Source organism: Harpia harpyja, chromosome 9 (genome assembly GCF_026419915.1).
Source record: "Harpia harpyja isolate bHarHar1 chromosome 9, bHarHar1 primary haplotype, whole genome shotgun sequence".
Classification (NCBI taxonomy): Eukaryota; Metazoa; Chordata; class Aves; order Accipitriformes; family Accipitridae; genus Harpia; species Harpia harpyja.
In genome coordinates, this window is record NC_068948.1 from 33,614,415 (window position 1) to 33,629,265 (window position 14,851).

General features: G+C 44.0%; 1 protein-coding gene across 4 annotated transcripts; it reads left to right on the forward strand.

The window, feature by feature from the left end:
* The first annotated feature begins 2 nt into the window (after positions 1 to 2).
* RHOF (ras homolog family member F, filopodia associated) lies at positions 3 to 13,225 on the forward strand. 4 transcript variants are annotated; one of them, XR_008236466.1, is made up of 6 exons: positions 3 to 823; positions 956 to 1,043; positions 8,364 to 8,473; positions 9,235 to 9,369; positions 10,798 to 11,514; positions 12,168 to 13,225. XR_008236466.1 is itself a non-coding variant. In XM_052795411.1 (5 exons), exons 1-5 carry the CDS (start codon positions 659 to 661, stop codon positions 12,330 to 12,332), a joined length of 663 nt encoding a protein of 220 aa, XP_052651371.1. In that variant the 5' UTR covers positions 3 to 658; the 3' UTR covers positions 12,333 to 13,225. The 4 variants fall into 4 exon arrangements, 2 of the variants coding, with proteins under 2 accessions (XP_052651371.1, XP_052651373.1); XR_008236465.1 differs by having other exon boundaries at positions 11,201 to 11,514; XM_052795411.1 differs by lacking the exon at positions 10,798 to 11,514.
* The last annotated feature ends 1,626 nt before the right edge of the window (positions 13,226 to 14,851 follow it).

Below are 14,851 nucleotides of genomic sequence, written 5' to 3' on the forward strand. Positions count from 1 at the left end.
CATTGAAGTTGAACTGGGAAGGCATCCCCTCAGCCACTGGTGATCTGGGGTAAACCAAAATGGCAAATGGCGCTTGAGGTCCAAAAGAGGAATAAATGAGGGCTGGGAAGGGGGCGGGAGGATGCTGGTGCTACAGCTGCTGGACGGGGATGAGCACCCAAGCGTGGGTAACATGGCGGGTCGATGGGAAGTGCAAAGGGGACAGGGGCTAACGGCCCCAGGTGGATGGAGGCCTTGGAGGCTCACCGGGAGGGCGGGGGGTGAGCAGCCCCTGCGGGTTTTGGCAGGGAAAAGGCCTGACAGGGTGCCGAGAGGGCTCCTGCCGTGCCCACCGGGGCAGGGGGCCACCCTAGCGCTGTGGCCCCACGGGTGACCCGTGAGGAGCCGATGCCGCGGGCGCTCCGGACCGCCGAGGAGGCTCCGGGCTTCGGGGAGAGCACCCAGCACCGCCCCGGCTGTTAACACAGGCTGAGGCGGCGGCGCGGCCGCGGGCGGGGCCCTGAGGTACCTGAGGCGCCGGCGCCCGCAGCGCGGCCAATCTCCGGCGGGGCGCGGGCGGCGCCTGCCCCGGGGCGCCCGTAGCGCGGCGGCGGTTGTGGGGAGCCGCGTCCCGGAGGCGCTGCGCCCTGCCCTGCCCGGCCCCGCTCCGCTCCGCTCCATGGAGGCGGCCAACGGGGCTCTGCCCGAAGGCGCGGCGGGGGGCTCCCGCGACAACGCGGCCGCCCCGTCGGGCAAGAAGGAGGTGAAGGTGGTGATCGTGGGGGACGGCGGCTGCGGGAAGACGTCGCTGCTGATGGTGTACGCCAAGGGAGACTTCCCGGAGGTGAGCGGGCTGTCCCGCCGCCGGGCCCGGCCTGGTCGGGGTGCGAAGGGGCAGGGAGCCGCCCGGCAAAGCGGCCGGTGCTGGCTGCGAGCTGCTTGTCCCTAGCTAGAGCTGCTTCTCCTCCCTTTGCAGCAATACGCGCCGTCCGTCTTCGAGAAATATACTACCAGCGTTACGGTGGGCAAAAAGGAGGTCACCCTGAATTTGTACGATACGGCAGGTAAGGGTTTTTTTCACATTATGCTTTCCATTTTCCCAATCCCAACAGTACCGGGCTGCGAGAGGCAGTTTCCCTGCGGCCGCTGGGATGGGACCGCCCTGGGGCACTGGCCTGGGACTGAGCCCAAACCCAGCCCCCGGGTTTTTGTAATTTCAGACAAATAAGGAGAAATTGCTTTTACTGGTGTAAAATGCTGCCCCTGTAAAAGTGCCCGTGTTTCTGTTCCAGCAGCTTTTGCTGTGTCAACTTAAACCAGACTGAAACTTGAAGACTGTAAAGCTGGACATATTTTCAAATTGCTTTTCTACTGGCGTACTTTTAGTGTAATATCACAGTTCAGACTGCTAGAGATTAAAGTACAAACTGAACAACAGCCATTACCTGTTGCATGCATAAATGTGCCTTCCAGAAAAAAAAGGGTCTCTGGTCTAATGGCAGTTCTAGCCATGGACTCCTTCATTATCTTAACAACCCAGTTTATTAAGAAAATCACATCAAATATCAAACATATCTGAAGGTATTAAAAACCCAGTTCCCAGATGCAAAGCATAATAATATCAACCAGGAAAATATTTTAATCTCTTGCCATGTGTGATCGAATAGTGAAGGGGAAAAAGGCCAGTTTGTGTTCAAAATATAAAAGCCGTAGCAGTAAAAGTTATTTGAAAATACTGGTAGTTTGTTCAGGTTCATTTCAGGAACTTGTGAAATGGTTCAAAGTTCCTAGGCTCTGTTATCCAGCTGTGTTCCTAAACGAACCCTAAAATCGACACGTGCTTCGTTTCAGCTCAGTGTAAATCATCTGTTTCAGTTCAAGCCTGTGGAGTTGTTGCAAATTTACACCAAGACAAATAACTGAATGCAGTCCATATTAGTTTTTAATAGTAGTAAAACACACTTACCTTCTTGCATGTGTACATGATATCTGAATGGATAATTTTAAAGGTTTTTAATCTAAAAGTGTATTTTATTGCTAATCTTTACTGCAGTATAGTAAGATCCTGAGCACGCAATTTGCCAATATATCTTCTTGTGTCAATGTTACTGTCCTTGAATCCAGTAATGTGGATAACGTAACTTCTACTGAATGGCAAGGCTTTTGTGTTTAAGTCTTAAAGGAAAAGAGAAGGGCTGAAATCTAGTGTGACAGAGGGATTTCCTTAATATAGCGTATTGGCACAAAGAACTTGCCACAGTGAACTTGTCGAGTCTTTATGTTTGTTCACTGTCAGTGTGGAATTTTTGCCTGTCACAGTTCTTGATACTTGGCTGGCTCATTTAAAATCAAGCTGCAGCTTCCAACATTTGCCTTTGGAGTCTCTTCCAAGCTTTAAGGAACATGGGCTGGATCCAGAAATGGGGGTAGGTAGGGCAAGTTCAGTATTGCAGCACTGAACTCTTGCAAGCCTGACATAAGTGCCCAGCTCCTTGCGTCATGCAGGGAGCCGCTCTGCGCAAGACCTACAGCTGCCAGCAGCCTGGAGAGTGCTCGCTGAACCCGGTGCTGGTAGCTTATCATATTATCATAGAACAGTTTGGGTTGGAAGGGACCTTTAAAGGTCATCTAGTCCACCCCCCTCCCCTGCAATGAGCAGGGATATCTTCAACTAGATCAGGTTGCTCAGAGCCCTGTCCATCCTGATGTTGAATGTTTCTGGGGATGGGGCATCTACCACCTCCCTGGGCAACCTGTGCCAGTATTTCACCATCCTCACTGTAAAACATGGTCTTCCTTATATCTAGTCTAAATCTACCCTCTTTTAGTTTAAAACCATTACCCCTTGTCCCATCGCAACAGGCCCTGCTAAAAAGTTTGTCCCCCATTTTACCCTGTTCCCTTGTTCAGGCATGTAACTTTAGCAGAAAGAGTCTACCCTTACACATTTAGTTCATAGCTATAAATACTATCTTGGGACCAAAGTGCTGCCCCATTCAAGAACAGTGTGGGGCGTATTTTGTGTCTTATAAAGACACTTTGGGAATTGGAGATGCCATTGTTGGCTAGTTGGCAGAGCTCTTTGCCATGAAAGAGCAATTGCTTTCCATCTCTCATCTGGAAACCTTGAAAACCAACATGTTTCACCTCCCGAAACAGTGTCACGGCCACCAGGCTACAAGTTGCTAGAGGCTGCTGACACTTGTCTCCTCCCTTCCTGTCAAATTTGCTTTGCATGACACACATCAAGATTATTAGGTGCAAAGAAAGGGTGGACATTGCCACCTTGGTTAAGGCATTTGCTTGGGAGGGGGAAAGACTTAAGTTTTGGTTCTGTTTCAAAGCTGCTTACGTAGTTTTATGTTACAGATCTGTGTCATACTCCATAATTCAAGCAGCTTTTCATCCTCTTTCTGAAGCTGGAAGTTATGCCAGAGGAAGAACTCACTTGAGCACACATTTTAACCCCATCCTGTTTTTAATAATACAAAACTGATGTTGAGTTCCTTAAGGATTAGACTAGGACCGAGAGTTGTGTCCTGTCCTCTAAGTTCAAGTAGTGCAGGAAGGGAAGAGCAAACGGAGTGTCCAGTTCAGGAGACAAGACAGCTCCTGTCCCTCTGCCACATGGATGCAGCATGGGAGATGCGGTTTTGGAATCAGTGTTTCACTATGTTTACTTGCTTTTGTCATATCATACAGCAGCAGCTCATTAAATTCCTCTCTCAGCTGGGCGATGATGCTCTGGGGTGGGTGTACAGCAGCAACCGCAGCTTAAAGAGGAATCTAAACATACAACTTATTGCTGGAAGTACAGTAGTTTAACAGTGCAGCATATTAGCCATATTTTGTGAATCATCTTCTGACTTACTGAACTGCTTGAGTTGGTCTTGCTCTTCTCTAAAATCCTAAGACAGCTTTACATTTGTATTTTGCTTATCAGTCTGAAAGGTTCCCAAATAATTCAGATTATCATAAAACCATTTAAGTGGGATCAAAAGGATGTAAAACCATTTCTGAGGTGAAGGGCTTCAGCTAAGTGCCATGTAGCAGTGTAAGGGAGCAGAAGGCAAAGCTGTTCTAAAAGGCGTCACTGGATTTTCATGATGCACCCACCGCAGGAAGGACTTTGATATTTTTAGGATCTTGCTAAGAGCAACACTGAATAGAGCTGCATGTACTTCAGCGTCATGGGAAGGTAAAGGACAGGTTTAGCTCCATGGGCTGTTTAAAGTTAGAAGGATTCTTTGTATTGTCATGTCCTGTGCAGCTTGAGACTTTGAGCTTGTCCTACTTACTGAAGGAGAAGGACACAAAGTGTCTAACAATCAAACATTTCAAGCTACAAAAGGTATTTTTTTTCTTGACAAGAATTTTGGTAACAAATTAAGTTAATGAGTTAGCCTAAAATATGCTAGAATAACAGTTTTTTGTGAGACTTCGTACTATCCTACTCTGTCTTCCTCAGAGACACCTCTTGCTGTTGCAGGAAGTTGGTGGTATACATACGCAATGTGTAAAGGCTTTGTAATATCACTTGTCTCATCTGCAAACAGGCTTTGCAGCTGCTTATTCAATTAAAAGTTTCCATTTCTTGCTGTGCTCAATAGAGGCAAAGGCATTGAGAGGTAAATTAATTGTATTTTTTTACATACTAAGGGAGCAGTGTTGATGCTTTAGCTGCAGTGCAGAAACACGGTTCAATTTCTGATGCTGTTGAGTGCAGGACTTTCTCAGACCAAAGAAAAGAGCTCTGCTGGGCTGGGCAAGGCTGGGGAGGAAGTAATGCCTCATCATTGCGGGTGCTCACTCTGACTGGCAGGAAGCACACGCAAAGCCTCCAGCGGGGTTTTTCAGGTCTGTAATGACAGATGCACGGCAGTCTGAGGCCTTAAGAGAAATTTTAAAAGCCAGTATACGCAAGAGTAATTTTTCATAACTTTGAAAGGAAGGGCATGCCTGAGGAAGACAAAAAAAACCCCAAATTTTTTTAATTGAAGTGTGCCCCCCCCAACTCCAAGTGTCCTCTTCTACTGGTTTTATTCCTGCCATGAATATCTGTTTCCCAATTTTTTTTAAACTGAGTAGTGAAAAAACATAGCTGGCAAGCTAATAACTATGGTATTCCCATGGAGCCTGCAGACTAACAAATCAAAGAGAATTGGGTGCATTTCTGCGTGCTTATGAGGGCTTGCCGTCGCATGGTTCCATGTCGATCCTAAACCACAAGTGTGGAGTATTACAGACAACACATGGCCATACGTAGGAAGTGGTGGGCTGGTTGGGACCGGGTGGCAGGATATTATTACATTCTTCCTTAGCCGCTGGCGGTTGGTGGCGATGGACAGTGCTGCTGTACGTTAGGACAGCGCGTACTGTTAGGCTCCTAGGCTGGCAAGTCTTGACTCTATTGTTTACCCTCTCCTGTCAATGGCAGTGGGTGCTAAGCTCCTTTATGGACTGAGCAACACACAGGCTGGCACTTTCTTGGTGGTGAATTGGTGAAGGGGTGAGGAAGAGCAGACAGAGGTGAATGTGCATGTGAGACCAAGACCTGTGGTTTCACTTCTTTCCCCGTTCACACTCAACCATTACCTGAGGTCCCACCCTGCCGTAGGGCGCAACTGCAGTGATGTGGGTTACGCAGCATGTCACAGAGGCATGCAGGAGTGTGATCTTTGCAAAGAATTAGCAAATTTTAGGTGAATTCAGCTGGATGGAGTTTTTTTCTTTTAAAGAAAAAAAAAAACAAAAACCAAACAGGGTCTCTGATGCTACAATGAAATGAGGAAGGCAGAGGAGAGTCAGATATGCTCCCATGTAGGCATATATTTAACCAATTATTCCACAGCATGCTTTTTGTTAATTGGGGAAAGAAAACAGCTACCTGTGCTTGAGGAAGCACACTCAGGGGCTTTGCATATACATTCAGTTACTGCTTAGGTTCAGCCCTGTTCCTTCATTTTAAAATTCTTCTAGTAGAAGACCTAAATCTGCCAAATTAACTCTGACCACAGACCGAGCAGCTTTACAGAGAAAAAGTCTCCCAGGCCCTTTCTTGCATTTCAGCAGCAGCACTTAAGGACAGGGGGTGAAAGGGATTGTTTTTAGTGAGAGGGATGTCGATATTTAGACACAGCTTGATCTGGGTCTTGTTACATCCTCAGCAACTGAAGAACTACATCTAAGCTCTTAAAGAATAGCTTCCTCTCCTTCCAAGTGAGCGCTGTAATCATCCAACCATAATACAAGTTAAGCAATTACCATCTAACCTTCCCCCTGTGGTCTCTGCGCTATACCTTGTTCTGTGCTCTGTATTTGAAATTCCAAATATGCATGGAGCCACATTTTATACAGCAGCATTTTCTCATGCATTTATTTTCTCAGTTTGCTTAAAAAAACATAACTGCACAGCTGGTTTTGAAGATGAAGGTGCAGTTCACTGGGGCATATCTATAGTTTTTGACTTGCAATACAGCATATTTGTGTCACATCACTGAAGACACTTCTTCAGTTATTCCATCCAGGAGAGTATGAATTTAGCTGTATGTTCTGATTCCAAGCAAACGAATGTGTTCCTTCCAAGGGGACAGTCCTGTCTGCCTCACAAATTGCCAGCAATAAATTGGAGGACCTTTTGATTTTACAAGCTACATTGGTGGAAGCTGAGGCATGAATTTGAACAGGGAAAATCATACACAGCACATAACACTAGAGGAAGTTAGGAGAAAAAAAAAAAAGTTTGGCATCTGATGTGTTTAATGCATTTAGAGGATTATCTCGGCAACAAAATGGTAAATCGGTTGCAAACAAGTAGGTGGATTGGGGAGAATAAGAAGGGCTAAGCAGTACAGTCTTTGCTCTGAATGTTTATACAACATCCATAATTTTGTCAATTGTCTATTATTTCTGGATTAAACCTTGAGGGATCAATCCGTCTTTGTTCTGCACCTCGCCCACGGAGCACGCTGCTCTTGTGGAAGCTCAAATACAGAGTGATCCAAACCTAAGCTTCCTGTTACAAACATCTCGGACAGACTAAGTAATGGCTTATCCAGTAGGGATTGCCTTGTAATAACCTGTATCTCGATCCATCGTTTAAATTAAGGAGGGGAGCAAAGTATTGTAAAACTATTGGCCTTCTGGTATCTGCAATTCTTCAGATTGCAGCTGGAGGCAAACATGTTGGCTAGAGTGATGAGTGTGTGAATTGGGGCTGAGCCAGGTGCCAGGGCAGGAATAGTTGGTATAAAGTTGGGGCACACTGAAATTTTTAGCATCCCTTCATCTGCAATATCAATACAAAGATTTGAGATGCATAACTTTACCTGTAGGGCAGTTTCTGAGCTGTGTGTACATTGTGGTGATTGCGGGAAGGAACAGTGTTCCCAGTTCTTGTTTTGGAAATTTGGTGCATCAGAGACATACCTGATTCCAGGGGCAGCATTCAGGTGGCAAATAGATCTTCTACAGACTGCTTAAATCACTGTTTCTTCCTTATTAAGTCTCTGAAAAAAACTGAAATGAAAAAGATTGGTTTTTTTTTCCTCAGCTGCCAACTATATCTGGTAATTACTGCTTTCTTGAACTGAGCCTCTCAAAGCAAGACACCTTCAGACCCCAGCATGGTGATTACAGCTAAGTTGTATGTACAGCAAGGGGAAGAGTACAGGTCTGAAGCAAATTAGCTTCCTCTTGTCAGATCACATGCTAGAATATCCCTATTCAGAAGTATGACAAATCCCCTGCTTTTCCAGAATTCAGCAGCATCCCTAAGATCTGCTGTGTAGTCCTGCTTCAAAGACCAGTTGAGCCTGGCTCATGTTGCAGCATGCCTTGTAAAATCACATATGTGCTGCTACAGTGAGCAGCAGTGCTAAAGGCACAGTGTGCTAATCACTGCTTCCTCTTAGCTCACTGGGCTGGGAAAAGCAAGTTTGCCACTAAGATTTTTACTTCAGCATTGTAGCAAATTCGGTCTTTCTTCTCACAGCATTGCGTGTGCAAAGTGTTTGGGAGAATGGAGCCACTGCCAAACTGCAAATGTTTTAATCAATAACTGTCAAATTCCTCTTGCTGATCTTGCTTGTGAGCAGCAACTTGGCAATTGGTGATTAGAACTGCTTCTAAGTACTTAGCCGTTGGACAAAGCAGGCCTTTTATTAAAACTTGCCAAGGACGTTTTAAATTCTAAAGCATCAGTTTTGTCAGGGAAGAGAAATCTCCTGCATTTAAGGGAAGGAATTGTACAAGTATGGAAAACTCGCCGTCTGTGCAATTATAATACATACTTGAGATCAAGAACAATGGTATCTTTACATATTCACATCATACTGCTTGTTAAGGACAGATTTCTTTTATCCAAAACATTCTCTGTGTTGCAGGGCAGGAGGACTACGATCGGCTACGACCACTTTCATACCAGAACACAAACGTCGTGTTAATTTGTTACGATGTCATGAACCCCACTAGCTATGATAATGTAGCAGCTAAGGTAAGAGGCTTTCGTAATTGCTTCAGCCTTTTAAATGAATTACATACACCTGATATACGACAAGATGTCAGATTAAAAAAGCTGATGCTTTTAGTGTCCTGTACCCTGGGTGTGTAGATGCACAGATCACTCATCATGCACTGAGCTGCAGGTCACAGACCTTAGACCTGGAGCTCACCTCTCCGTGGCTCGTAAGTGCTCAGAACTGGGGTTGACTCCACAGTAAAAAAGACCAAACACCAGCAGTGAAATTGCTACTTTATCTGTAGCGATGTCACACCACCAACATTGCATACAAGCATTTTAGATACAAGTCTACTTCCATCACATGCACATTTAACTATAGGGTAAAGATGTAAGCAACCGCTTGCTTGTACTAGGATTTCTGTAATGCTCCAAAGTAGAAGTTAGCATTCCTATACATAGCACCAGCAAAACAAAGCAAGACTTGGTCCAAATTCTGCTCTTAAATACAACTTTAGAGGAGCTCTTCTGAATTTAAACAGACGTTAAATAAGCACTTTGGCATAGCGACAGATGCCACCTATGTTTTTATAAAGCAACTGACTTTGGGTAGGACTTTTAAATGTTTCTGTGATGTAAATAGTGCATGTTGGGCCCCTACCACTAAATTAACAACTTTCAAAACTCTGAAATTGTAGCATATATTAAATGCTGGTTCTGTTCCTTGGCTTTATTGTTTTGATTTAAAAAAAAAAAAAAAAAAGCCAGATGTAAAAGTTTTGTTTTTCTACCATCAGTGGTATCCTGAAGTGAATCACTTCTGCCGAGGTGTCCCGCTTGTACTGATTGGCTGCAAGACAGACCTTCGGAAAGACAAAGAACAGTTGCGCAAACTCAGGGCTTCTAAGCAGGAACCCATTACTTACAACCAGGTAAATACAACTGCGTGTAAAGTGGAGTCCTCTTTGCAAGAGATAAAGCACACTTACTTCAGTGGCATTGTTCCTCACAAGTACAATCACAGATACTCCAAAATGATGTGATCACAGTGTCCAAATAAAGAAATTACTGACAGTCAGCACTTACAGGGGTTTCTGTAAGTCCTTTTTGGCAGTGGCCAAATCAACACCCATTTTTAGTACAAAAGTAAAGAGAAATTTGAAGAGTGTTTTGCATACCTTGGGGTGTCTGAAAGGACACTACTAGCTATGCCTTCTAGGCTCATTACATCTCATTCTTGTTTCCTTTCACAGCTAGGTTATTACTCTTACAAATTGGTAAGCCTCAACAAGTTTGTTGGACTCCCTTCGTAATTTTTATTAGCATACATTGCTTCCATCACTGGTACTTTGACCAGGATTGTGATAAGGACTGGAGATGCTAAGATACACATTACGGGATTAAAAATACCGACGATTCCAGAAGAAATGTGTTTTGCAAACCCTATTTGAAAATAAATCCTTTCAAGGACAATAGCAAAAACATCTGCAAGGCTTCTCTAACATAAGAGACTTTTCTTTGAAGTCTCTGAAGTAATCTTTAAAAAAAAAAAAAATCTACATATGTCATAGTTTAACCCCAGCTGGCGACTAAGCCCCACACAGCTGTGCTCTCACTCCCTGTGGTGGGATGGGGGAGAGAATTGGAAGAGTAAAAGTGAGGAAACTCATGGGTTGAGATAAAGACAGTTTGATAGGTAAAGCAAAAGCTGCGCATGCAAGCAAAGCAAAACCAGGAATTCATTCACCACTTCCCATGGGCAGGCAGGTGTTCAGCCACCTCCAGGAAAGCAGGGCTCCATCACACATAACGGTGACTTGGGAAGACAAATGCCATCACTCTGAACGTCCCCCTGCCTCCTCCTTCTTTCCCCAACTTTATATGCTGAGCATGACATCCTATGGGATGGAATATCCCTTGGGTCAGTTGGGGTCAGCTGTCCCAGCTGTGTCCCCTCCCAACTTCTTGTGCACCCCCAGCCTCCTCGCTGGTGTTGCGGGGTGAGGAGCAGAAAAGGCCATGATGCTGTGTAAGCACTGCTCAGCAATAGCTAAAACATCCCTGAATTATCAACACTGTTTCCAGCACAAATCCAAAACATAGCCCCATGCTAGCTACTATGAAGAAAATTAACTCTATCCCAGCCAAAACCAGCACAACATATTAGATATTTTCAATTTAAGTACTACAAAGCAGTGAGGCTTACAACTAGTGTTACAACACCGGCATAGCTGTCCTAGGTACAGGAGAAACAGTCAGTGATGGAACAGCTTGTCCCATGTCACGCAAGACCTTTCTGCTCTGGTCTCCCAGGTTTGTTTTTTTTTTTTAACTACAAAGCCATCCATCCTTCTTCTCAGAGCAAGAACAGCAGCTTTCGAACTGTGTGAGACACAAGTCCGGGGAACAAGATTAAATGCACTAAGACCATGACTGAATCACTACTTTATCTAAATGTCATGAAAAGAAACTGCAACTGTATCACCACTAAACCACGCTGGGACTTCTACCTTGTCTTCCTTGCACGCAAGATGAGATGTTCGTCCTGTCACTTTGTGAACAGCTGCAGATTGTCCCTCATTTGCATTTATAACTCCCTTCATCACCCTCCCATATGAGGTTCAGGGCAAGTAACAGACACTTTTGATGAGTCTGCTGAGGCCTCACGCAATTAAATTTCAGGGCCCACATGATGTACAAACTTTGTCTCCTATGTGAGCCCTCCCGCTTGGTTTTTCTCCCCTTAAATATACACTACCTCAGTCTTTTACAGCTGATGGCATCTTGAGTCACACGACGTGATGCTTCCAATGCCAGGCACAGAGGAGCTGAACAGTATCTGCCAGCACTGCAGCTTGCAAACAACTGGAAGGAGACAAACTTCGCTTAAATGTGCTGAAGAAAAATCCCCCTATAGAAGCCTGAGTGCTCAAGTGACCCCACTCCCAGGGTTTATAATGAATAAATGCAGAGTTTGTGAGGTGTGTGTTGCAGACCTGGAATTCACACTCCAAGGCTCACAAGCATTCAAAACTGGGGGCTGACTCTGCCATGACAAGAAAAGGATCACAAGCAAAGTAAGAAATCACTGTGTTTTGTCTGTAGTGATTTCGCACAACCAGAATTGCACGCAAATGTTTTAGAATCTAGTCTGTTCCCACTGCATGCATTTGGGTGAGGTTGAGAAACACAGGCACACGTTTGTGTATACGAGGATTTGGGCTGAGCCCTTGCAATGCTCCAAAGCAAAAGTCAGGGCTCCTGCATGTGCACCAGCAAAACAAGGCAAGACATTGGTCCAGATTCTGCTCTTGCATGTGACATCAATTACTAAAGGTCACATCACATAATAGTTATGGTCAGGCCTGAAAAAATACTGCTGTGTAGACATCTTATCCTCACTTAAGTATCTACCTCAGCATTTCTTTTAAACAAATTTAATACTGAGAATATTTTTACACTATCAGCAGTCTGCATCTTAGAGTCTCTAATGCACTGAACTGTTAGGCCAGGCTCTAGATCAACGTAGGGGAAAAAAACCTAGTTCATTTAACAGTGCCTCAGTTTATCACCAATGCCACCCACACTCTAGCACTATACTCACAGGCAGCGTCTTTCTTCCTGACCTCATGATACGAAGATGTACAAAATCATTCCCTTTCTTTCCCATCTGACCTTCCTTCTCTCATACATTGAGTTTACATCCTTTCTTACCTTTTTTTTTTTACAGGGTGAAGCAGCTTGTCAGCAGATTAATGCAGAAGTTTATCTGGAGTGCTCAGCAAAATGTCGTGAAAACATAGAAAATGTTTTTAAAGAAGCAACAACCATTGCACTGAATGCCATGAAAAAAGCCAAGCGCCAAAAGAAACGGACAGTGTGCTCAGTGTTATGATCTGGACTGCAAGAAGGCACGGACTGCAAGAGAGCATTGACTGCAAGAGCGCCAGGCGATTCAGATTTTAAAACAGTGTAACTTTAAAGACCATTTTTTTTCATTACATGTTTGTATTCCTAGAACAATTTTTATTTTAATTATTTTTATTATTTTTGCACTTCTTTGCACTGCTCTCACAAGTTTTCAAAGCTCTTTATCAAGGTTAACTGATGCTGCATGCCTTTGTCCATCTGGCTTTTGCTCCCAACTGCAAATGACCACCAGTCACGTCTTGGACTCACTATTTAAACTGCAATGAACAGCGACTGCTACTATATGACTTACTTAGTGTGGCTTTCCTCTGCAAAATAATTGTGGCATGTTACAGCTACAGTTTACTTTTTCAAGCAGAAAAGCCACATCTTTTAGAAGACGTGATGTTAGAGCAGCTTATCAGGCGCCTTTGAAGAGACAGAAATGAAGTTCTGTCTTAATGTTTTCAAAGTTACTTGGTGGCAGTGGTATGAGCTAGCCTCAAGCTGCCCCCAGAGTGCGCAGACAGAGCACCCACTACTCGCCCTGTACCACTGTGCCAGCTTTGCAGAGCTACACCTTTAGAGGTCTCCTTGCAAGGCCTGCTGCTGTAATAGAAACCGGTATTTATCAACGGAAATACATCGGTTGCTCCAATTCAGAAATGGCATATCATGGTAAATATTTAATTTACAGCACTCAAAGTACTCCAAGGAGCTACTATGTGTAATGTAAAGTCAGTTTTACAATAAACTTACATAGCTTATTTAATACATGACAGATGCAAGTATTGGTGCATGCTAGTGGAAATACTTAACTCATGCATTAACTGATGAAGTCATCTCTACTGCTACAAATTAAAATTTTCCCTTTTGTGATGGTGTCAGTTGCCTGTTTAAGGATGAGGGATGCTCCCACTGCACAATGTAGTACATGTGCCTCAAATCTCCTAGTTCTTTTGCACATCCCATGCAGTGAGATCTCAGATTTCAGGAGCAATCACTAGTTTGTAGCCATCATAAACCAAACCCGTGAGGGGGAAGGAGGCTTCTGCAGTACAGGTATTGCTGAAAGCTTTCTGTATAAGGCAAACTACAGCCCATCCTAAGGGAGAATACCTAGGACTTTTACTTACATAACAGTTAACAAGATACAACCTTTTGCCAAAAAGTTTAGGCAGTGCAGGCCAGGAGTCTACTGTTAGACAAACATTGCACATAGAGCCTGGTAACTGTACATCGTAGAGATTTCATGCAACTTTATCCTCTGCTGGTTACATGACCAGTTGGTGAAAAACTCTGTTTTGGAGCAAGCCATCATTATTATTTTACATGCAGGGTAAAGAGATCTTGATCCTCGAAATCATACTTTTTTTTTTTTTCTTCTTTCTTCCCCTAACTTGTTTTGATTTAATTAGGTTTGTCAGTCCCTATCAACTTAAAATGGAAAATTAAAAAAAAATTTAAAAATTACAAGTTTGTGCACATCTTCGACTATACAAAAATCTTGAAGAGTTGTGCACAAGAAAACATTTGTCAGTAAAACACAGCAAACCACCCACCACCTTACCCAGTATGAAACTGAAACATCAATGTGCAGGAAGTTACTGCGTTTACCCTCAGCTCCATGGCAGGAATCTTCTTTGCTTTTTTATTCTGAGTTTCTCATGCGGCAGAACTCAAGTTACTCACCATGTGCAGAGCTCCCCACCCCTGGAGAACCAGATCCACTGCTCAGATCCAGCAGGTTCCAGCATCGCTCTCAAAATAAAACAATTTATATTTCATAAATGGAGAGTTCAAAGGATTAAAAAAAAACTCACAGGGTGTGCAAAAGTTGAAAGTTAACATAGCAAGATACAGCCCAGCTAGTGTGAAAGTTGTTCAAAATATGCAAATTGCAATTTATTGTTCATGCCCACAGGACAGTGACACTGTAAAGGTAATTTTGCTGGCCTCGCATCAACAGAAGAACTGATGAAACCATTTCAAGTCTGTAGTGCATATATATTTGTTCATGAGCACGCTTACTGAGAGAAGGGCATCATTTTCAGATCACTCTGCCAAAGCATATGCCCAATTTGGCCTTTGTGCTAGCTCAAAGGAAGCCTTCACCTTTGGGAAAGATGCTGCCTAAAGCAGCTCACAATACTGCAGCTGGCCTTGGGAGGTACAGCTGTTAAAGCACCCAAAACAAGCTTATTGGAATGAGTTAAGTTTAAGTTCAAGCAGCACAAGGAGTTAAGCAGGACAGCAGTCAGTATTTGTCCTCTGCCATCCTCCTGAATGAGTGTTTACATTCTCTTAATTACTGGTACAAGTGCAGCATCTAAAGAAAGTATTTAATATTTCTGTTGAGCCTGTCCTCCCCTTTCCAGAACAGCACTGGGAACAAACAGTACTGAAAACAGAAACCGAAGTGCAACTGCACTTACTGCCACTAATCAAGGCTATTTTAAGGAAAAATGGTGTCTCGAAAAACCAACCCGAAGGGCAGTGTATTTG